Source organism: Carassius gibelio, chromosome A1, assembly GCF_023724105.1.
Source record: "Carassius gibelio isolate Cgi1373 ecotype wild population from Czech Republic chromosome A1, carGib1.2-hapl.c, whole genome shotgun sequence".
NCBI classification, from domain to species: domain Eukaryota; kingdom Metazoa; phylum Chordata; class Actinopteri; order Cypriniformes; family Cyprinidae; genus Carassius; species Carassius gibelio.
In genome coordinates this window covers 11,198,299-11,224,472 of record NC_068371.1, presented here as the reverse complement: position 1 = coordinate 11,224,472, position 26,174 = coordinate 11,198,299, and the positions used below count along the sequence as shown (strand labels likewise).

The following is a 26,174-nucleotide window of genomic DNA, read 5'->3' as shown; positions in this document are numbered from 1 at the left end:
AGGATTACTGCAGCTGAATTTGCATTTGTGCCCAGCAGTGCGGTGTGTAGATGCGGGATGTCAAGGGACGGGTCAGATCACTTGAAGCTCTGGGCGACGCAGACACACACACCCACACAAACTACTACCTAGAGAACATGCTAACTAGACAACATCAGGATCTAAAAATACATCTGGCTTCATACAGTGTGCATGCAGGAGACCATACCACAATATTGCAAGCCTTCAATTTTACAGCAAAACTGTAAAAAAATCTTTCAAAAAAAAAGATACAAAGGGTTTGAAAAAGAAAGGTGGGGATATATGGAAATAAGTGGTTGGGATATAGTTTGCAGGGCAGATCAGAAAATAAACTAACATGATTAAAGGGTGAAAGAGGAACTCAGAGTTGACTTTGAAGTTCTCAAAGTTGCATAGGAATTCAGAACACAGTTTCATTTTAACAATGTCTGACAGTGCACTTTTGAAAGTGGCACTTAAAGTTCAAATCTGGGATTGAAACATTTGAAAAATGTAGTGAAAGAAACAAAAGGAGGATCATAACCTTCAGAAAAGAGCAAAAAAGTAATATAGGATTTTTATTTTATTTATTTTTAATGTCACTTGCTGTATATGACAAATCGTGGGGTGTTCCATTTTTTAATAAAAGAAAATTATGTGTTAGCTCAGCAAATATGACATAGGGTTTATAGTCTTAAAGACAAAACAAAACAACAACAAAAATATTATAATGCTCACATAATGATTATTCTAGTGCTGTGCAGTGTCTAAGCAGATGAACAGATTAGTCTGAGTACTTTAGATCTGGCCCCAAACACACCACGAGATGAACCCCGATAATCTGAGCTTTGAATAAGTGCCTGAGAAAGCAGCCAGACCTCAGTCTGTCACTTCCTGTCTGACAGAAGAGAAAGAAAGAAAGAAAGAGCAAGAAAGCACACAGGCACTCACTCGTGAAGGGTCGTACTCTGGACGTCTTCGGGCTGTCAGGTCATCGTAGGATGGAGCTGGTCTCACCTGCTGAAGATGATTCCTGATTTGCTGCAATCGTCCTTCATTACTGCATAATGCGGACAGACAAACAAAACAGTTAAAAGACATTCTCCATTCAAACACTCTGGGGCCTATAATAAACAACGCAAGGTGCAGCGCAAGTGTGTTTGCTAGTTTCAGTACATTGCCGTTCGCATATTCCCATCCAGCAACACGTCGTTCAATTAGCAAATGCATTTGCGCGTTCAGGCGCATTGCTGGTACAAGCTGAAAATAGACTGGGCCATAGACCAACTCAAACCTGGTCTAAAGTCATGTTCATTTATGATGTACTGAATATGTACTAAAACTGAACAAAAATGTATAAAAACTACAGAAATATATATATATATATATAAAAAAGATTATTACAAATGAGTATGAGTATTAATGTATTAAACCCCAGTATCAGTAGCTCAATGATATTAATGATATTAAACAGTATCTCAATGATATTAAAATAACATAATAAATGATTCTAATACCTAATATTTTTATCTAATAATAAGATTTTAGATACAAATATACAACTGCAATCATTATAAAAAGACAGTCCTTCAGAAGAAAACGTAAACAAACATATGGATCAAAAGTAAGGAGAAATTAGTAGCAAATATGTCACCACAGCAAAAACATTAACCATTTATACCATAGTAAACTTGTCTCATCCTACGGTTAAAAAAAAAAGGGTTTGACTTGAGGCCGAAGTTAATGTGAAAATCTGTTTGTCAGATTTCCAAAATGAATGCAGCTAAAATAAACCGCACTTGATGTAAAATTCAGTGCATTAAATTATCCATCTGTAAGCTCCATAAACGCACGTAACCTAAGGGCATGCATTGATTCAGAGCAGAACTAGCATAATAAAAACAACATTTAAACTGTCAACTTTTACTTCAAATGAATGATACAGCGACCATATAGGAAATACATTTTTTTTTTCTGCTAATCAGATGAATATGTAATTGAATGTTAATAATTAAGAATTATAATATATAATTATAAATCTAACTTAAATATATACTTATAATTATATATAATTATTAACATTACACACACACACACACACACACACACACACACACACACACACACACACACACACACACACACACACAGACACACACACATATATATATATATATATATATATATATATATATATAAAACAATTAAAAATATATTACATATACATATTCATATATAACTAATTATAATAATACTATTAATAATAATAATAATAATAATAATAATAATAATAATAATAATAATAATAATAATAATAATAAATATTATTATTATTATTATTAAGGTATAATTACATAGGCAATTACATTAGAAAGTTATTAAATATATTTAATGACACACTTAAAAATAATTACACATATTTCTTGTGCAGTTAAATAGTTATTAAAATAAATGTAAAGACATTTTGTGGCAATTAAATGTGTAAAATAATATGAATAATTTATTTTAGTGCATATGCAATAACATATTAAATTAAATGAATGCAAATAAATAAACACATAAATAAAAGACGATCCAAACAAACCTAACTTAAAGTGAACATTTGAAATTACCTGGTAGTGCTTTGATTCATGTTCAAACATAAATAAATAAATAAATAAATAAATAAATAAATAAATAAATAAATACATTCTTTGAACTTATGTATGCAAAAAATGCCTAACTTTCTAGAAACTTCATCCACAGATGTTGTCAACTTCAAAATAATTGAAACTAGTAGAGGCAGCAATCTATGGCACTCCAGCAGCTGGTGGAAGACAAGAAGAGCAGGGAACGACATCCATTATCTAATCCCACAGAACGCAATTAGAGCTGCCATTTTGATTGAGAGTCCACATGACCCTCTGAACGAGAAACACTATCAATGTTTAATTAGCTCCCGTCGAGCACGTATGCATCATATTCATATTAGTTACAGGACTGGAGCCGACCTGAAGTGCTTTAGAGGGACTGGCTGAAGAAACACAGGGATAAGAATACTGCAAAAATACCACACATTTACATGGATGATTAAACACACTCATCCACGAACAAATGAGAGACCATCTGAAGACTGACTGTCATCACCAGTTCATTTAGTGTATTATGATAGTGAGTAAAGCCGGAGATATTACCTTTCCCTCTCCGAGACTGAGAATTAGACAGAGCAATCTGAGATCATCATCACAGACCGAGGCTGTTTCCTGCTGTGATTTACTCATTTACATTACATTTGAGGAAAGCTAATTAGTGATTGTGTTGAGCAATAGAATGCAGTTCTTACTGTGTGTGGGCTCCAGTCATGAATGTGAGTTATTATCAATGAATCATTCAACAGTTTTCTAACTCTCAACACAAACATTAATGGCCTTATCATACACCAGGCAGAATGCGGCACAGGGCACAGTGCAAGTGTATTAAGCTGCATAGTTGGCACGTTGCTATTTTGAGGAACTGAAAATAGACTGCGTCATAGACCAACTCAAACCTGGTCTAAAGTCTTGTGCAATATTTTTTCTTTGTTATTTAAAGAGTGCATTATTTATATGCGCCTATAGATGGTTGCACAATGTGCGTACACTTTGCTTATTTCACACAGCAGGACACAAACATTTTAAAAAATGAAAAAAATTACATTCCGCCATGTAAATAGCGAACCCGCCATGGCGCGAGCGCAAATGGTTTTTAAAGGGGATGGAAGATGAGACTCTGATTGGTTTACTGCATGTTACGCCCCCAAAACACCCATTATTTATTAAGAGAATAGGGACAACCTGTTAAGACCATGCGCCCGGTTATTTGACCGTCGTTAAACTAGCAAAAGTGGATTCGGACTGCACATTTGGCGTGCGCTTTAGACCATGCGCTTAGATCGTTAAAACAGGGCCCTAAATATTTATGTTTAAAATATCTTTATGTAAAACATATTTAAAAATATGTATTTAAAATATGAATTCATTAAAAATATATACTAAACATTTTTATATATTTTGTTTTTTCAATTCATAGCTGAAACATTGTGTCATGATAATTTGGTTTAATAATTCTAAGCCAATTAATTAAATTAATAATAATAATACTGTTCAGATGATGTTATGATAAGATGACAGATTTTGTGGTGCTTAAAAAAAAAAAAATCTAATTAGACTTGGTGGACAGGGGACTTTATTTAATAAAAATGTTAAATAATACAAATATTTTTGACCCAGATTCAACTTTTTTTTTTAAAGATTTTGTCACCTTGGAATTACAAGGTTCTATCTGCATTCTGAGCAGTTGCGAGATATTGAGCTTCAAAGTTTTTGCATTCCAAATAGTGATACGGGATATGTGGAACAAGTCTCTTTTGTACATCAGTCCCAAAACGGACACAACTTATACAAAAATAAAATAATAAAATAAACAATTTTTTAGATAGAACCTCATATAATTCCAAGGTGACGATTTACATCTTTAATTTCGCTGTTGCTTTCACTTTTATTTTAATAAAACACAAATATATATTTCTAGTCTTTCTGACAACGAATGCTAGTCTTGGATCAGTTTTCACTAACTAATGAATATGATTATGTAGATGGGGGAATTAATCCACAATCTGACTGTGAAGCTGTCAACACATGGAGCCCGAGCAGCCAAATAATACATGAATGAATAGATATTGACATACAGGTAATACAGTGTCTCTACTTCCTTGTTCATTTCATCTCTATAACTCTATCTTACTTCTGCAGGACATATTGTATAATGAGATCTGACAAACAGGCTGCCATCATTACCAGCTGGACACCACCACACAGGCCAGTAATCAGGAATGACACCCTTTTCTAAACACACCTGCCATTGAGGTCTTAATGAATATGTCCGCTGTTCAATTACACAGTCTTGCTCTGCCTTGATAGGGCTGTCAGAGATGTGTATGGCCAAAAAGAGACATTATAGGAAATGCTCACAGAAATGAGATACAAATAGCTTCTGATGTATTTCTTTGAACATCCTGTAAATGTAGTCAAAGGTTAAAGGCCCGTTCACACCAAGCACGATAACTATAAAGATAACGATAAAGATATAGTTCGAAAAATCGTTCTCAATATTATAGAATAGCGGAGTCCACATCACAACTATAACTTTAAAGGCACAGAGAAACGATATCATTGGAATCACTTTCAGAAAGATTTTTCTTTCTGATGAATGATAAAAACATTGCCAACCAATCAGAATCAATCCTGCGTGTCCGCTTATACACAAACAATATCGTTCGCTGGTGTGGACGCTAATATCATTATCTTTATAGTTATCGTTCTTGGTGTGAACTGGCCTTAAAGATTACAGTTAAGGTACTGTCAAACTTTCGTTCTCACAGTGATTGCAACTAAAATTTAACTGTAGCATTTTTTTTTTTATTTGGCATATAAATAATTTGTAATTATACTAGAACTTACTACTGAATATTATTAATATTATAAGTAGTATATTTTTAAGCACACTTTCATCGGGAACCTATGGTGTAATGGAAAATGTCTGTAGAAGAAATGCTGAAGTTGGACTGTGCACTAACCCTTTTTGTTAGGGTTGCGCCTTACTTCCTAAGCACTAAATTTATGGGAAGATGTAGGAATACAAGCAAGATGGCTACAAATCCATCTTAACAGCATTTACTGCTCCAACGTGCTGGAGAACAAGGCAGAGGTGGAGGAAAGGCGTTGAGAAACAGCAGTTTCTTCAAAGAATTAGAGTTGGCCACAGTACACGGCCGGTGGGCCATTAGTTCGATTAAGCCCATTCCTCAGCGCTGGATGCTGTCCAAATATCTGGAGCTGAGTCCAGCTTTGTTGGCTGCCACTGACTCTGCATCAGCATTTTCTGCCGGAAAATGGCCATGCGGCGCTCAAACTCTCCTAAACAAGAAAAGCGAGGCTCTATTTCCCATGTTTGATCAGCACTAACATTTATTAGTCACATCTATTATACACCAAATGCCGGCAAGAACAAAGGGCTGTTAGGAGCAGTCAGGCGACACACGCGAGAGAGAATGGTAATTAAGTACCCTGCTAAAGTAGATGAGACATCAGCACTTGGAGAAAGCGAGACCGTGAGATGAGGAGGGGGCCTTTGCATATCTGTCTGGCTGTTACTTTGTGGTTAATTGACCGTCTCTTTCCTGCCATCTTTCTCTCTTATTTGCTCTCTGATATGAAAATCGAGGGTCGTGCACACACACACACACACACACACACACACTGAAAACGATGTTTCGATTCATAGCTCTGCTTCAGACGAGACATTTCTCACACTTTCTTCTTGACACACAACTCGTACCCGTGTCGCTGTAAGTTACCGAAACCACACATGAAAATGCGAAACACAAGATAGACACGCGTTTGTGCACCAGAGCGGTTCTCTCGTACTGTGACGTGATAGAAAACTAGCGCACAGGGCGGGTCTAGAAATTTAAATGGACGTGAGCTCAGTTACAGAATGTGGTTGTACTCCCATAAATAACTCTACTGTGTTTGAACGTAACAATATTATGAACTCAAATGCAGGACTTACAACAGTATTCGGCTGCTGTGTGAACGTGGCATTGGTGATAGGATTACAGCTCTACTGAGCTCAGTACAGCGCACGGAAGATAATCTTGTACCAATCGATGACGGGACAAGAGCAAGAATGAACACGGCCCCCACGGACACTGCAACACTCACGCATAATTAACGCCAGACAACAAATCAATGCTCTCTGTCGTTGAGACCACTCAGCCTGGACTAAAAACTCACCAGTGAGACATACATTCCCTCTGTAAATACAGTCTATACAGCTAAACAGTAAATCACAAATTAATTCACAAAAAGGCCAAAACGTTCGTTACGTTCGACGTGCCTGGATTTTCGGCATGTTGCATGTACATCGCCAAAGCTAATTTTTTTATGCTTTCAATAACCGGATCAACAAGTTTTATAACGTCCACTGATTTACTTTTACTGAGTGACAATACTGAGGAGTTTGTGAAAATCAGTTTGAATAATAATGACAGTAATATTGAATAGTAGTATTTTACTACAACAGTAAAACAAATCATATGTATTATGAAAAATAAATAATATATATATATTTTATAATAGTACATTAACAAAATATATAAATATATAAACACTTATAAATTTATTCATGAGTAAATATATTCAACATTATTATTATTATTATTATTATTATTATGTTTTACTTTTTTATTCTAATAACTGTGCAATTATTATTGTCAAAAAGAACTGCAGAATGAACAGATTTGACCGATAACGATGATAATAATAAAAAATAAAAAGAATATTAAATATATATAAATATATAATTAATAACAGTAATACACTAAAATATTATACAAATTATTATTGTACATAATATTTTTTTAATAATTTTATAATAATAATATTGTCCAATAATATATTATTATTATTATTATTAGTATTATTATTAGTATTATTGTTATTATTATTATTATTAGTATTATTATATCACATGTATTTATTGTTGTACTATAACAACTGTCTTACTATTATTTTATTTTATTAATATTGTGTCAAAAAGCAAAATAATTAAATAAATGGTTCTGCTATTGGTTATTGCATACTTAATCGGTACTAATCTGAAAAAAAAAAAAAAAAAAAAACACTTTTGCACACTACTTTTATACACGTTAGTCATTAAAAAAAATATATGTATTGGTCCTCACCTGTCAGTGTTTGGAGGAGCGGTTCTTTGCTTATTCACTTTTGCATAAAGCCCCTCTAGCGCGTCCTCATTGGGTGGCTCTCTATTGGGGGCGGGGAGAGGCTGAGTGTAGTTATGGGTGGGAGTTCCAGGTGGATAGGGGGAGTGGCTGGAGGCGGGAGGTTCTCTGAAATTGTCGATGCGAGCATAGTTGGGATCCAGGTCATCGTCCTCGACGTCCGGGAAGATGGCGCGGTCAGGAGCAGGGCTGTTCCTTTCACTCCTATAGAGTTGAAAACCATTTGAAGTGCTGAAATAGCCTTGTCATTTGTAACTTTTTTAACTAAAACTATTTGCTTCCACAAACCCTCACGTTTTTTCACTAGATTCTTGCAACACACTTTTCTTATTAAAAACAATTAATTGTGTATGTGTATGTATATATACAGAATTATTGACTAAGTTAATTATGAAATAGAAAGTAATACTAGAACTCAAAATCATATCCATGATTATGATCCAATCATATTGTCATGATTTAGTCATGATTTGAAGGAAAAAAAAAAAATTCCCCCCAGTTTCAATTTTTTTTTTTATAGAATTGTGTGATAACATTTCCACTATTACTATCATATTTACTTCTAGTATGTCATAATTTTGATGTTTTATCTCATAATGCAGAAGGGTTAAACATTAAAAAACAAGTCACGTTAACATATACTTATATGATATGACTTTTAATATGTTTCGATTAAATCATTAGTCTTGAGTCTTTAATTACTATGAAAAGAACAACCAATTAAACCAACAGGGCAATTATCATGAGTTCAAAACTGGTTTAATCATTTCTACAGCTTTAGATTGATACATTTGCATAGTCTTCTATTTTCTAATTGAACTCTGTGGATGAAATAAAACATGTTATATAAGTGGTGAACATACTTTGACAGAAACATCTCAGGTTCACTCTTGTACACCTCCTCTTCGCTCAAAGCTCCCATTTCTTTAGCCTTGGGTTTGTTTTTTCTCCCAAACCTGGATGAGGGTTTGAAGAAAGCAAGGATGGAAGGAAAGAAAGAAAGAGCACAGACAAAAAGAGAAAAGGGGAGGATGTATTATTTTTTCAATAATGAATGACTCAACAGATTCCCTGTTCTTTCAAGTACCAAAGCAGAATTTACTCTAGGAAATCTAATGATTGGTTCCCCATGTACCAGCCTGAAAACACACACACACACACACACACACACACACACACACACACACACACAAACACACACACACACACACACACACGCCTGCAAAACCAAGCAGTATCAGTGTCCAATGCCCTGCAGTGATTTTTCTAGCCCATCTCCACGCCAAACCTTCAGAAACTCACATATTCTTCTGCTCTGTTCTGAGGTCAGGTGGGGTCTCCATGCTGACAGCATATAAAGACAGAAGAGGGAAAGATTATATAAAGAGTAAAGCTAATAAAGACAGAGAGTGGATGAGAAGATCACTCGATCTCAGGCCAGTGAGGCCGTAATGAAACATCAGTGTCAGTTGTAAAAAGAAACAGCTTCTGGATCATCAACTGGATGATCAATGTGAAACTCATGAATAGCTCCTTAGTAGTATTAGTCTTTATCTACATAAAAAAAAAAAAAAAAAAAAAAATTAAGTTGTATTAGGGATAATGCTTTTTCCCCTCAAATCCGAACTAATAAAAATATATAAATATAAAATTAAATTGATAAAATAAAATAAAATATTTAATAAGGAATAAGTCTTGAAGCGGACCAAATTAAAAATAATAATAATAATAATTTCAACAACTAATACCATGATGATGCAAATGTACAATTCAGCATTACCAATAGTGGATAATTTAAATATATATATATATATATATATATATATATATATATATATATATATATATATATATATATATATATATATATATATATATATATATATATATATAAAACACAATTATTAATTAATGTTGTGAAATTTAAATCTGTAAATCTTCCAAAAATAATTAATGTGTAAATATGACTATTTTGCATTACAGCACTAAGAATTCAATTGTAATGCATCATCAAAAGTAACTGCAGAAATTTGGGGTGGAGGAAAATGTGCTAAATTTTCATGTCAAAAAAAAAAAAAAAAAGATTAAAAAAAAAGATTAAAAAAAAATTCTTAATGGTCCTAAAATAGGCTTATTTTCATTATGAAAATCTATAATCGTTTTTTTTTTTTTTCATGTGAAAAACGACCTGAGAATTTCTTGACAGTCTTCATGAGATTCACCCTGACAAACACACATATGAATAAAAATGACAGCTGTGCAATGTCTATTAACAAATGAGTATTCAATTACATTTCCACAAACACACATTTTAATCAGGAATAACCACAAACCTCGCTCCCAAGATTCCTAATTGTATTTTTTTATTTGACACAGATATCACACCCGAGGACAAATATGCATGTTTGCTCAAGATAAGCCATGACTACATGTTCCAAACACTGGCTCATGAGCAATTCAAGTGTCCGGTTGGATCCAGCATCATCTCACCGTGTCTCTGTGCATTAAGCCTCAAGAGTACTCTATTTCCCAGCCCCACACACGCACTAATGACTGTATTTATCTCATTAGGCTGGAGCGATCTAATACCAGCAGCTGGCATGCTAGCTCTGCCTTGCCCTTAAGCACTCTCATTAAAACCAGAGGGAGTCGTGGCCTGAATATCAATGTGCCGCAGTCCTGCTCAATCAAAGTGAGCGCAGCGCAGTTCATCATGCAACACAGAGCTCACATAACTCACATACTTGATTACTGGCCACTTGACATTTGTCACTGTGACCATAACACAATACAGAGTAACCTGATCCTTCTGAAAACTGATCATGCTAACTGCAGCTTGCACAGTTATTATTGTTAAACATAATAAATAATATGGGATCTACAATGGCATGTCCAAACAAACTACTTTACATGTCATATGTGACCCTGGACCACAAAGCGAGTCTTAAGTCGCTGGGGTATTTTTGGTAGTGATGCGAGAGTATTTAAAATATAGCTTTGTTTAATCATTCAGATTTTCACTGGTTTGGAATTTGCATAATCCTCCTTTACTGTGTTTTTGAGGCTAATTATATGTAATCCATTTAATCTGTCAAACCTCTCTTTCTCATTGCTTTATTTATTGTTACTTTATCCTTCATTTCTCCTTGTCCAAATCTCTTGTACACTCAGTTGCACTGTTTAGCCTTGTTAATCACCTAAATGCCATTAAATGAAGTCAAGTATAAACATGCCTTTGTACCAAAAAACAGTGAATGGGTCAAAATTATATATTTTTCTTATATGCCAAAAATCAATAGGATATTAAGTAAAGGTCATCTTCCATGAAGATATTTTGTAAATTTCCTATCATAAATACCTGTATATCAAGACTACATTTTTGATTAGTAATATGAATTACTAAGAATTAATTTGGACAAATGGAAAAAACATGATTTTGGATTTTTTTTTTTACCCTCAGATTCCAGATTTTAAATAGTTGTATCTCGGCCAAATATTGTCCAATCCTTATAAACCACACATCAATGGAAAGCTTATCTATTCACTTATTATTCCAATAAAGACTGGTTTTGTGGTCCAGGGTCACATATCTGTTGGTTTTTGGCCATAAAAAGCTGTAAATAAGACTAACCTTCATTCTGACAGTCAAAAGTCTGGTTAAGCGAAACTAAGGAGTAGCTAAGCACTAGGTTTACTGACACCAGTTTGCAATTCAGGCAATGGGCCTAATCATACACCCGACGCAATGTGGCGCAAGGCACAGCGAAAGTGTTTTTGCTAGCTTCAGCCTGACGCAGTTCTCATAATCCCGTCATGCACTGCGTTGTTTAAAAAGCAAATGCATTGCGCACATTTGTGCACCCATGGGTGTGCTGGTCTAAAAGAGCTGAACTGAAAATAGACTGCGCCATAGACCAACTCAAACCTGGTCTAAAGTCTGGCACAATATTTTTTCTTTGTTATTTAAAGAGTGTGTTAGTAATTTGCAACTATAGCCGGGTGTTAATGTAAATAGCATTATGTATTTAATGTAAATAGCATCTGAATTTTTATGTAAATAGCAAACCCGCAATGGTGCGAGCGCAACTGTCTTTTAAAGGGGATGGGAGATGAGACTCTGATTGGTTTACAGCATTCAGGTGGATTTGATTGTCGCAGTGAATGTGAAACATGCCCTTGGAAGCTGATTACATTTCTAAGTGTTGTCAGCACAAGGTTGAAGTACGTAGACCAAAGTAGCATACTAACATTTTAATACGGTCTAAATTAAATTAGCAAAGTGAATTAACATTACTTTGGTTGTTAACCTGAGATTAAAATGGTCTATGTAGCTTTTGGGAGACTTAACATTTAGGCGGTGGAAATTACAGGCTAACATTAATGGCGAAGATGGTGTGAAATCAGACAAAACGACATGAATGTTGATGAGAAACGTGTGTGCTGTAATTGCAAGTCTAAAACCCAATTATGCTGTAATGTAAAGTACAATACCGAAGCTGTCTTCGTAAAGAGCTTTTTCTCTGGCTGTGTGCTGGCAGCTCTTGGTTTATCGATTGACAAGTTTACTGAGTGTTGCAATTTATCAGTCTAAACCTGAGGCTCATATTTTAGCAGACAAAACCTACATTTTCACACAGACAGACGGCTGATCCATGGGAACTGGGAACGTACTGCTAAGATGATCATTATGTTTGCATATATTAATGCCTGCTTCTCCCCTGCCTAGTTTTAAGGATCTTTCTAATTAGGTAAAACTGTCAGGAATGGATCTGCTTCTTTCTTTTAAGATTTCCCATCTCTGGTTCCTGTTCCCTTTTTTTGTTGGCCAACTAGTCGCTTTTGATTTACATTAAATCTTTCATTAAATACATACTGTACACTACCATTCAAAAGTTCGGAGTCTGTACAATTTTTTTATGTTTTTGAAAGTCATCTCTTATGCTCACCAAGGCTGCAATTATTTGATAAAAAATGCAGTAAAATTACTTATATACTCAAGTCTTCAGATATGCTTTTATTTAAAACAATGTTTTTTTTCAGGATTCTTTGATGAAAAAGTTAAAACAACATTTAATTACTGTTACTTTTAAATACAGAATTTAAATGTCTAAAATGTAATGCGCCCTTGCTGAATAAATTTGTGTGTGTGTGTGTGTGTGTGTGTGTATGTGTGTATATATATATATATATATATATATATATATATATACACACACACACATACACACACACACACACACCACACTTGCACCACAATTTATCTCTAATCTGAAGATGCATGTAGTATATGGTTTGTTGAAAATAATGCGTAAAACAGACCTACTGGCTTCCCATATTACAACAGCAATGATCAAAAAACATGCACAAACAACACAGAATGCCATATGCATTCTAGTATACCAGTCATTTACACCTTTGTCACCTGGGTGTTGAAAGTGTGTGAATGTAGGTGAGATGAACAGCACTTGGGCTGGGCGGTATGACAGTATATATCATTACTGCAAAATAAAGTGTCTGTCATTAGAGATTTGCTATATTGTGTATTCCGCAGTATGCAAATATGTCTGCGCAACATATTCCTGATTAAACAGTATACAACTTTGAGTCATAGGGAAACGTGCATGAATGAGAAAAAAAGAGTGGTTCGCAATTGGTAGATTTAAGTGCAATCACAAAAGGTGATCAGACAATTTTTACCCAGACGATAAGGCACAAAAACGAAAAATTGGTAGCACTTTATTTTACAGTCCTGTTCCTCATGTACATACTATGTACTTATTATAGTAATTACAATAACTATGTAATAACTAGGTACTAACCCTGAACCTACCCCTAAACCTAACCCTACCCCATGTAGTTACCTTGTATTACCAGAACTTTCTTAGATAAATACACTGTAAGTACACTATAAGTACATGTAAGTACACGTACTGTAAAATAAAGTGCAACCGAAAAATTTAATCCAAGCAACTGCAAGCTATTCCCTATGAAAAATCCTAAACTCTCCCTAACAATCACCTTGAACACCCTAGCAACTACTAATCAACACCTTAGAAACAGTTTAGGGTGCCAGCTGCCAATTAAGAAACACCCAAAACCCTCAGTCATCTCTGTTTTAGTTGGTAGAAAAGCTAGTACTAAACAAAAATGTATATTTCAATATGGATATAACAGCATGAGAAAAGGCATGTTTATACTTGACTTCATTAAATGGCATTTAGGTGATTAACAAGGCTAAACAGTGCAACTGAGTGTACAATAAATTTGAACAAGGAGAAATGAAGGCTAAAGTAACAATAAATAAAGAAATGAGACTGAGAGGTTTGACAGATTAAATGGATTAAATATAATTATCTTAAAAAAAAAAACAGTAAAAAGGGGATTATTATGCAAATTCCAAACCAGTGGAAAACTGAATGATTAAACAAAGCTATATTTTAAATACTCTAGCATCATTAGCAGTACCAGAATTCAAAAGGAAAAAAGCTTAAAAATGTTAGTGAGAAAACATTGACAAGACTCCTGAACAACGAAAGAGCTACAATCTAATTGCAAGTCTTCACAAGATCCAGCCAATCTGACAACACAAAATTACTGTGGTAAGAACACCGTAAAAATGCCATACTACTTTCATTACTGAAACCTCCCCTTATTAGCAGTTAATCACTACTGGAACAGTTGACACTCAATATTTGTTCAATATTACACAAAATTTTATTGTTGACCACAATTATTGACACGTATAAAAGTTTAGTGTCATTTCCATCAAATGGAGTAATAGTGTTTAAGATGTTAAATGATAAGAGCAGTCTAATCCACTTTATAAACAGAAAAAAATGGTCTCTCATTCTGAATGGTTGAAATCACATTAGCCGCTTTTCCACTGTCGGGCCAGTGCTTTAAAAGGGCAAGGCGGGGCAAAGAAGCCTCGGACCTGTAGCACCGATGCCAAAATATTTAAGCCCAAGGAGAAATCATCGCCTAATGGTTACAGAGTTTGACTCCTAACCCTAAAGTTGTGTGTTCGAATCTCGGGCCGGTAATACCACGACTGAGGTGCCCTTGAGCAAGGCACAAACCCCCAACAGCTCCCAGGGTGCCGCAGCATATATGGCTGTATGTCAAAATTGCTGTTTTCCACCGTCAGGCCAGAAGCTCTGCTGTGCTTCACTAAAACCTGTCCTTTGCATGCCTCTCAGGAACAACATCATGCAACCCCATCATTTCACCAACAAAGAGAAGTTATCAGAAAACTAAGGCCCCGTCCACACGGAGACGGAGCTTACCCCAATCCGATCTTTTTTTTCCTCGTCCCAAGAAATATCCGCGTCCACACGAAACCGCAAAATGGTGTAGTATACATGCCAGACCAGTATGTGGCGCTGTAATTCTGCCACAGAGATACACTAAAAACAGAGAAGAAGACTTGGACTATGCTCGTAAACCTTGCGCGTGGTACACAAACGAACATGGAACAATACATTTATTAATTCAGTGTTAATGTTAGTTAATAAAAAGACAACCGTTCAGTGTTTGTTCATGTTTTTGTTGCTGTTACGTGACGTAGAGGTGTCTGACTTGACGTGAGGTGGGAGACGTGGGCTGATGATGTCATCGTTTCAGAAAATACACGGATTAGCCGTCCAGACGAAAACGCAAAGACGGCGTTTTCAAATTTATCCACTTTGGGACCCGGTTTCAAAAAATAGCGGTTTCACCTTGTGAAAACGCCGGATCCGTGTGGACGAAATGCCTATCCGATAAAAAATTTGTGCGTATTCACAGAAACGCGTCTCCGTGTGGACGGAGCCTAATAAGAAATACGTCACTGGAACTAGTGCGATCACAAAATCGATAAATGATAAAAGCGTCCATTTGTTTAAATCCAAAAGCATTGATGTTTCACAATGTTAAGTGATACATTGATCATAATGAATTAATTTATCAGGATTGAAAATAAGTCATAGAAATAAAGCGTTACGAGTCTCCTTCTGTTTATTTGTAGCCACTGTAGCCTATAGAATGATAATTTCTATATTTTTATAAAAGCTCCTGAACAAAAACCATTATTATATTTTTATGACATAGGCTATGCAGAGATAAACTCTTGAGATGAGACTTATGACAGGTAAAGTATGTTACTAAATAAACACACGATTGTGTTAGAGAATAAGAAGCTGAGAAGTTTTGAGCTCAACTTATTTTATAAAGTTTTTAATGCTGGCGTTATAACTGTTATAGCTTATAGCTGTTATCTATCTATAAGAAATAATCTGCGGCACTGATGCTCTCCAGATGCAGAGAAACTCCGCCTTTGTTAATAACAACTCCTCTAGACCAAGCTGGCCCGCTTTGGCCAAAGGTTTTCGTCGGGCCAAAAAACCTAGGCCGTTGGCTTAGAGGAAGCGCCGACGAGGCACGATCAAGCCCTGTAAGTTGCAGTGGAATCGCGACTGGCCCTGGCATCCACTAGCACACCCGCTTTTGGCCAGGCAATGGAAACGAGGCTATTATCTCTCTTATCATCACCAAAATTGCAGACTATTACAGAAAACCAGTATGTTCAGACACTGCACTTCTGATGAAGTTGTTAAATCTTTTGTTCACCAGTGTTAGTAGGTGAGAAGCACATTTTGTGACATAAATCTTCATCTTTCTGGCTTGAAATGTTTAAAATCATATGCGTGTTATGTTTTACACTGTTGACCAATCTGTAAAGTCTTGTTACAGTTTTGAATGGCATGTGTCCAGGCTGCAGATTGTCGCTTCCATAAAGTATACATCAATCAAAACAGCCGGCGAAGTTCTGCAAGAAAGACACTTTGACTGTCGGTTTGTCAGCATGCATCTGTCACTTCCCACCAGACTGGAGCAACAACTCTGTATCTAATATTCAAATAGATGATGTTCATTGCAATGTAGAGGGTTGTGTTATTTGAGCATCTGCCCAATACTGCTATAGTTTTTATAAAGGGTTTGCAGCAGAGTCAATATCTGTGTCTGTATCTATCTCAAAATATGTTTAGAGCTGATTAGACTTCAGATTTTCACATGATATGGTTTTAATGATTTTAAAACTTGATCGAATATTAAAAAAATAATAAAAAGTTGAATCTGCCATGCATGCTGGTCTTTTATATTTGAGCATATTGAATCTCCATAAGCCTTTTTTTTCAGCACTTGCTAATATTAAAAAGGCGTGAAAGTAAAGGTTAATGTGATTTGACCACTTTCATGCCAGGCCTGTCTCTGATGGGAAAGAGGCAGTTAACCTTTACCGTCAGAGCAGCATTCCCTGAGCCCGGGCCTGCTGGAGAGAAGTCCATCAATCACACAGCTGTCTCATAACATCGTTCACAATGAATGCATGCTGGAGGTTGAAGACGAGGAACAAGTGTCATGAGATACTACTTGTGGTTTCCAGACTAAACCTTGACAGACACAATACAGCAGTGTTGTATTACAACACTTAAATTGACACTCTCACTGTCTGTCTAACACACAAGTGAATGCGCACATACAGTAATATGAGTGCAGTTATGAGTAGCACTTACATATCCTGGCCATTCATACTCCCATTGTTCACGAAAAAACACAACTATATTAGTAATGCACTTTTATTATCCTATATACAAACACGATTCCAAAAAAGTTAGGACACTGTACAAATTGTGAGTAAAAAAGGAATGAATAATTTACAAATGGCATAAACTTATATTTTATTCACAATAGAATATAGATAAAATATCAAATGTTGAAAGTGAGACACTTTGAAATGTCATGCCAAATGTTGTCTCATTTTGGATTTCATGAGAGCTACATATTGCAAAAAAAGTTGGGACAGGTAGCAATAAGAGGCCAGAAAAGTTAAATGTACATATAACGAACAGCTGGAGGACCAATTTGCAAATTATTAGGTCAACTGTCAACATTACTGGGTATAAAAAGAGCCTCTCAGAGTGGCAGTGTTTCTCAGAAGTCAAGATGGGCAGAGGATCCCCAATTCTGCAATGAAAAATAGTGGAGCAATATCAGAAAGAAGTTTCTCAGAGAAAAATTGCAAAGAGTTTGAAGTTATCATCATCTACAGTGCATAATATCATCCAGAGATTCAGAGAATCTGGAACAATCTCTGTCCGTAAGGGTCATGGCCGGAAAACCATACTGAATGCCTGTGATCTTTGGGCCCTTTAGACGGCACTGCATCACATACAGGAATGCTACTGTAATGGAAATCACAACACGGGCTCAGGAATACTTCCAGAAAACATTGTTGGTGAAGACAATACACCGTGCCATTCACCTCTGACAGCTAAAACTCTATAGGTAAATGAAGAAGCCATATCTAAATATGATCCAGAAGCGCAGGCATTTTCTCTGGGCCAAGGCTCATTTAAAATGGACTGTGGTAAAGTGGAAAACTGTTCTGTGGTCAGACGAATCAAAATTTGAAAACTGGCATGGGCAGCTTACACTTCTGGAAAGGCACCATCAATGCTGAAAGGTATATCCAAGTTCTATAACAACATATGTTCCCATACAGATGTCGTCTCTTTAAAGGAAGACCTTGCATTTTCTTACATGACAATACCATACCACATACTGCATCAATTACAACATCATGGCTGTGTAGAAGAAGGATCCGGGTACTGAATCTTTCACCTATAGAAATCATTTGGCGCATCATAAAGAGGAAGATCTAAGAAAGTTGAGCAACTAGAAGTCTGTATTAGACAAGAATGGGACAACATTCCTATTCCTAAACTTAAGCAACTTGTCTCCTCAGTCCCCAGACGTTTGCAGACTGTTATAAAAAGAAGATGGGATGCCACACAGTGGTAAACATGGCCTTGTCCCAACTTTTTTGAGATGTGTTGATGCCTTTAATATGATATAATATAATACATGGGACTCAAAAGTACATATATATAGTTAAATGATCAATCTGCTCATTTCCATACAATGAAAGTGAATGGGGACCACTGTCAAACAAGATTTTCAAGGCAAAATACCAAATGAATAACTATTTCATATACAGTCTGTCTGTTATAGAGAGCTAAAGTGTACATTCAGAAAACTTGGAAAACAGTGCATAAGTCATATGGACTCATTTTGGGATGCTTTTCTCATGCTTTCTTGTCCTTTTTGGAGCTTGACAGCACCTGGTCCCCATCTTATAAACTCAAATATAAGCATAATGATTGTCTTCATTTTACAAAAGTTTTGTTTATATATAGTGACTGGGTTTCAGCTTAAAGTACCATCTTGAGTTGTCAAAATACACATAGGCATATCATTAAATGTCTAAGATTTAATACCTCTCATGGCAATTTAGCTTAAGCATTTCATTACGTTCAAAATAGATGTGCACCGCGTCGAAACCCGCGTGAAGCTTGAAGGCACAGACGAACCTAAAAATGAACCCCCACAAACAAACACGGAAAGGAGGGCCTGCCACAAGTGATTAAGTGTGCATAAGCTCATTAATATTCATAAGTCCCTGCACCTTCTCTGCTAATAGGAATATGTGTTTTTATTCCATAACGTCTGACTGACAGAACACATCGGCATGAATAAATGAGGAAATCACTGCAGAATGGGGTTTAATTTTAGAAACAGATTTCAGTAATTAGCCTCTCCCGGGCTGCACTGAGCGATTGTGTTAACAGCTTCATATGTTCCCACTCAGACGGGAAATAAAATGTGATCTGTCCATCCCGCACCCTGCTGAAGCATGTGTGCCATTCTAAATATAAGCTATAATTCTAGTAGTCAATAAACAGATATGGAATCCATTATAAACGTCATTGTATGATTATATGTGCACCAAATGTCATAACCACGCACTGTGTGTGTGTGTGTGTGTGTGTGTGTGAGAGAGAAAGTATATTGTGCTCATGTGTGTGCTAAGACAGTTAAATAGTAGCTACCCTTATCTCCTTTCCCCACACATCATTTGTTGTAAATCGGCTCTTAAAGGTAAAGTTTGTAAGATTTGTTTTAAATCAAAATGCATTCTCTACCCAGTTTATTGTTCATTGACTACAGTAAGTACACCATTCATGGGTTTATTTAAGTGTAAATATTAAGCCTCCCAAGAACCATCAAAACATTTTGAGCAATACGCTCAGAACTGTCAGTCATTCCAGCTAAGCCAGCAGCAAGATCTTGGTGCATGGCTGCTGTAGAGATGGCAACTGACCTCTCCGCCCACTTTGAGCTTCAAAAAGGCTCTTACAAAATCTACGGGTAACGTCACGGACAATACGTCCATGTTTTTGTAAAGTCTATGTGTACAAGTAACCCTATTCCGCGAGAAAACCGCGGACTTGGCAACACCGAGCGGCAACCTTCCAATCTCTCTTGTGAAACCAACACGGTCGTGACTAAAACTGCAATTAATAAACCGGCAGCTAGAGGCTGCCTCCAAAAGGAATTAATTCCCATAGATTCCCAATCTTAAAAAGCCCAACTTTACAGCAGAAAAAAAAATTGTTTACAGCTTGGTACAAAAAGTGGTTTTGGTATATATAGCTAATTGTGCCCTTCATGACAACTGTGAGGGCAATGAATATTTTTGTGTAACTCATCTGTTTAAATTATATTAAGCCTTAAAGTTCTCCATAATTATGGCCGTGGCTACTTGAGTGAAACGTATGCATTTCTAATTAATTTCTAATTTTATAGCACCCAGAAAGAGATCGGGATGGCCCCCTTCAAATTTTTAATTCAATAATCCGGCCCTCAAATGAAGTTAATAAAACCGGTCAGCCTTAGTTACTGCATCAGCAAATAGTGAAAAAAATTCAGAATGTTTTTAGGCCAAATCCGAGCTCATGATGGTGAGTTTTACACAAGCAAATACCACTAAAACTTTCTTCAGGAAATGTAAAATCTAATTTATAATGTTAAAGTTTTGCAGCATTTTAATTAGAAATATAATGTTTCTGGGTTCGATTGTCAGTCGCTATTCCTTGTTTTCAGAATGGGGTAAGTATTAGCTGTTTAATGGGCTGTGCAACTCTAAGTCACTGTAATTGAAGCCACAGTTGAATGTTTCTCTATGGAGTCGTAAAAGACTATTCAAACGTGCCTGCCATTACTATACACAATCACAAACACAAATGATCTTTGAAAGAATCTAAAGCAAACCAATTGCAATTTAAATAATTTATAAATGTACAACTTTTGCAAAAAAAAGCTACAACTTTAATAACTTCAATAACACAAAACTGTAAGAGCACCATAAACTCAACAACATTCAAAACATGTCAAGAGCGAAGCAGGAGAGAGCTGACTTTCTTAAAAAATCGTCCAGGGATTAAACACAGCCAAATGCTAAATTTAAGTAAATTAAAGAATTATCTCCTTTTCAGATTACTGTCAAAGTCATCTGCTCATTCATAAACAAACACTAGAAGCATGTTTATAGCTATACTAGAAGGTGTCTAACTGTTGCTGGCTTAGGAATGCAAGATGAGGGGTGGTGTGTAATCTCGATGTGCAAACACAACTCTTGTATGATGCATTTTGGGTAGAGGAAGTACAGGCGTATTAATAGGCTTAATGTAGCATTGGATTTGTTAATTCAGATTTGGAAAGTTACACGGAGTTGAAGTGGACTGATCTGAAAGCAGCAGACGTGAGTGTTTTGTATCAGAGCGTGGGTTAGTATGACACACCAGAGAAAAATGTGTGCTCAGTGTCAAAATAACCACATGTGGTTATTAGCATTAGCATTTTTAAAAGGTTGAATACTGTAGTGCATGTTTTAAGTGACTTTCAGCTAAAATATGTAGTTAACAATCACACTAAAACATCCAATATCATAAAAAGACAGTAACATATTTTTTTAAGTAAACAAGTATATGTCTATTTTGGCAACACTTTACAATTAGGTTCATTAGTTAAGTACTTTAGGTAACATGAACTAAAAATGAACAATGCTTCTACAGCATTCATTAATCTTAGTTAATGTTAATTTCAACATTTATTAATGCATTAAAATCAAGAGTTGTGCTTGTTAACATTAATTAATGCACTGTGAATTAGCATGAACTAACAATGAACGACTGTATTTTCATTAACTAACTTTAACAAAGATGAATCAATACTGTATTAAATGTACAGTTCATTATTCTTTAATGTTAATATATCAACTAACATTAACTAGTGGAACCTTACTGTAAAGTGTTACCAAAGAGGGGAGCACGTGCCTCTTACCTGGACCCTTCATTTCTGAACACTACCTGCCCTTCACAAACCCCATAGCACAACGAGGACACCAGATCCCCTTTGGACACTTTTATTCCCTGTTTTGGTAAGTTTTTTTGTTAATAAAAGCCTCTCCAATGCCTGACACCACCCCACTGTGTCTGTCATTTGCTCCTCTGCCACAATACACACACATATACATATACATATGTGTATGTATGTATGTATGTATGTATGTATGTATGTATATATATATATATATATATATATATATATATATATATATATATTACAAAATAACTTTTGTAAAATCTTGTGGAATGCTAGGATTGTCAATGTTAATGAATTATTAATAATTTCAAGTTGAAATTTTGTGGCTTATTTTCCACCTCCTGGGTGAAAAATGTATATCTGATTGTTTAGAATGAAAACTCCATTATTACTTATCCCTAACAGAAACTCAATAATACAGAGAGCTTTAATCTCTGTTTCACAGACATTTTGCTTAAGCAGTGAAATACCTCTAATTGTGGAAACACTGAAAAACAAGTGAATCGAAAGATATAATGGCAGGCAGCCAAAGCATGAAGCTCCAAAAATCTGATGCTCTATTGTTGTCAAGTTGAAAGCAGCCTACAAATCTATCTGTAACTGCAGCCCATACAAACAGCACATCTGTCTTCAAAACCACACGATAAACACAACATTTTCACCCCTAAAAGGGAAGAAATAAAAATCACCAGTAAGTTGAAAAACGAACCATGAATCACACTCTCACATGTTTATAATTTGCCTTTTTCTTTCGTTTTTAGATGATGAAAAGCATCCGTGAAGACATTACAATTAGATTAAATTGCACCATAACACAATGGCTAATTAAGTCATTTTTCAAATTCAATAAGGAAGCAGATTGGAAAGCAGAGATGTGATACGAGTTGTCTGGCAAAAAACCCTCAATGAATACGTCCAAGCTGTTCGGCTGACTGATATTTGGCCACGAGATTGAATCTCTGGGAATTTTATAAGCGTTAAAGAGAGACGAAGAGTAAGATTCACATGACTCGCATCAGGGTTTCAACACGTAATTGTCGTGGCGCTTTGACCTCAGCATGAAAGCACTGCAGTCACAAAAGGATGATTTTACAATTTAGTAATGTAGCAAGAAGTGTAGTGTACACAGCAAATGGTGAAAATAGTATGAAACAAAGGAAAGCAGTAACATATTTAAACTAAAAACAAGAGTCCTTGACGGCCATCCATTCTTTTCTCGGATTTTACACAATCTAGTCAATTACTGGGTGGACAGGATCTACACCTTTTCATGTTGAACATCTAATTTCAATCAGAACAATGTCATTATGGAAGTCAAACGGTTTGTGGATACAATTTCTCGTTGACTTTGTAAGCTAGCAGCGACAAAAAAGGTAAAAAGGATAAAATCACACACACCAAAAACCAAATCAAAATGAAGGTTTCCATGCAACTACAAGGTTCTACTGATCAACTGTTAGTCAGAGCTGGAAAAACAGAGGTCAGTCCTCACAGAGGAGACATCTGGAGGTCTATAGTTCAGAGACACATGCGTTGTCATTCAATCTTGTCATCTTATTTGTCTCTGCTTATATTTATAAAATCACACAAAGACAGCATACAGCATACAGTTAGTTCACTTTTCTTGTTCTCAATTATATAGGAAGGCCTCCTTGTTCAGCTGAATCAGAGGGCCCTTATGCAGTACCATCAATCACCCCCTCGAAAATCCTGACTATCTATCAATAGATCAGCACAAATTTAGTTCTATATGAATATTTTCTAACTTCATTTGGATCATTAGGATTAAATATATTTTCTGTTAAGAGCTGCCAGAATCATTTGGCAGAAATCACTGCATTTCTTGTGAAGATTTCCTTTTATAAATTTACACTAGAGTGAAACTGTGATTTGTGTGCGAATTTATAGCTTTTTTAGACTAGTCAAGTTTTAGTCGACTAAAAGTCTCGTCATTTAAGTCTAGTTTTAGTCAAAAGAAAACTCAAGGTATCGTAGTCAAGTTTTAGTCGACTAAAAGTCTTTTAATTTTAGTCTAGTTTTAGTAAAAAAAAATGTTAGTCTTTTTTTAAAATAACACATTATTACTGAGATTATTACTGATAAACATTTCAGTAAAAAAGTGTTTCACATATCTCAAACATTGGTCAAATGTAATAATTACCTGACAAAATACACTTGTTGGATGATTTTGGTTGAATGCAAATGTTGTCTGGTTTTTCGTCGAATTCTTTCTACGCACACACTATTTTATTTCTTGATAACAGACCGCTGCTAACTATAACACACAAATATCGAGCCTCTTCCTTCGACCTAGCATGTCGTCGTCGCTCGTCACTCGTGTTTGCTTGGGGTGTTGTGTGTTCAGCAGTTTCGTGTTGCAGCCACAGGCTGCCAGCAACAGGAGTATGAGACCTGTAACTTGAGCAAAAGCGCAAAGCCATGAACTCGTTCTGAATATTTTAAAGGCGTAACAGCTGATGAAAAAGCAGAGACGATTGTAGACAATTACAAAACATTTTCGTCTCGTTTTTTTTCGTCAACAATAATGCATGTTACCTTAGTCTAAAGCCCCGTTCACACCAAGAATGATAACTATAAAGATAACTATATTAGCGTCCACACCAGCGAACGATAACGTCTGTTAATTCTGAGCGCACGAGTGTCTGCCGCTTTAAATCCTTGAGCATGTTACAGCAGGATGGATTCTGATTAGATGTCAATGTTTGTATCGTTCATCAGCTGGAAAAAAAATTGTTCTGAAAATGATTCCAATGATATCGTTTCTCTGTGCCTTTATCGTTATAGTTGTAGTGTGGACTCTGCTATTCTTTAATATTGAGAACGATTTTTAGAACTATATCTTTAGCGTTATCTTTATTGTTATCGTGCTCGGTGTGAACGGCATTTTTGGACAGTTGTGCAGTCTTGTCATCGTCTCGTCTTAGTCGTGAAAAAAAAAAGGTAGTTGACGAACATATTTCGTCTCGTCTCGTCTGAAGAAATTAACACTAACCTCAACAATCCAAATCCTTTTTTCTTTGTCTTTTTCTCAGGGTCTTCTGGCTCATCCTTCTTTTTGCTCTTTTTCTCTTTCTTCTTTTTGGTTTTCTTTTTCTTTACCTTCTTGTCATCGTCTACTTCCTGTCGAGAGGAGCTGCTGGCAGGCGTGTCTCTTCCAGAGTCTTCCTCAGAGTCATCTGTTGGTGAAGAACAAAGACATGAGCGAACACCTGATGAGGTCTAATCATGAGGAATCAAACAATAATCCCTGAGCCAGACTCTTGTTTCTCATGAAATGATATAGACAATCTTCATGGTGTTTTTCCTGTAAATCAAATACAGATTTGAAATGTGGCCTGGAAATATCTTAGTGTGATTCACCCTCAGGCTCCGGTTGATTAAAGAAACTGATATATTAATTCATTACACCTTATAGGCTCCAATCGAAGGCATCTCTAGTGCTCAAGTTCTGTCTCTATTTCTTATTTAAAAGGGTCTTTAGTGTCAAAGAGAAAGAGCAGGGGTGATACATGCCGTTAAATGTGCTGGCTTGTTGATGGAGGTTCACACAGAAATCAGTGATACTTGCATTTGCTGATTCACTCTTAACTGGCTCACAAAACTAAATGAGTCACGGAGAGTCAAATCCATCTCTCAAATGAGCTTCTAAAAGTAAAGGAGCTTCTCTGGCACCCAACTGCTTTTAAAGTCTACATGAGACAACATTTGCAACCCATTTTACTTCCATAATGTGACATTTCTAAAAGTTCAAGTTTTATATTTTTTATTTTATTTGGAATATTGTGCAATTATGACAATAATAGTGCATTTCAAAATCATGCTGACTATAATTTCCATAATGCAACAGGATATACAATACTGAAAAATGCTTATTAAGGCTTATAAGCTGATGGGGTGTTTTGCTGAGACTAATGAATGTGAAGGGGCCAGATGCACTTTTGGCAAAGCGAGAAGGGGTGGTATGCAGTTTTAACTGTGAGCACATGTTTGGCAAACTCATGACACTCACTACTGTGCTCAACAACATGCATTTACTGGTATGCAGCACACACATTTCTCATTAATGTAC

General features: G+C 35.7%; 1 protein-coding gene across 1 annotated transcript in view; it reads right to left on the bottom strand.

The window, feature by feature from the left end:
* The window catches only part of LOC127990713 (partitioning defective 3 homolog B), a 159,970-nt gene that overhangs the window by 30,537 nt on the left and 103,259 nt on the right, over positions 1 to 26,174 (bottom strand). The window contains exons 18-21 of the mRNA XM_052591522.1: positions 25,098 to 25,281; positions 8,683 to 8,775; positions 7,763 to 8,023; positions 952 to 1,060 (exon numbers count right to left, since the gene is read on the bottom strand). Of these exons, the coding sequence (XP_052447482.1) occupies positions 952 to 1,060; positions 7,763 to 8,023; positions 8,683 to 8,775; positions 25,098 to 25,281 (647 nt within the window). The remainder of the gene's footprint in view (positions 1 to 951; positions 1,061 to 7,762; positions 8,024 to 8,682; positions 8,776 to 25,097; positions 25,282 to 26,174) is intronic.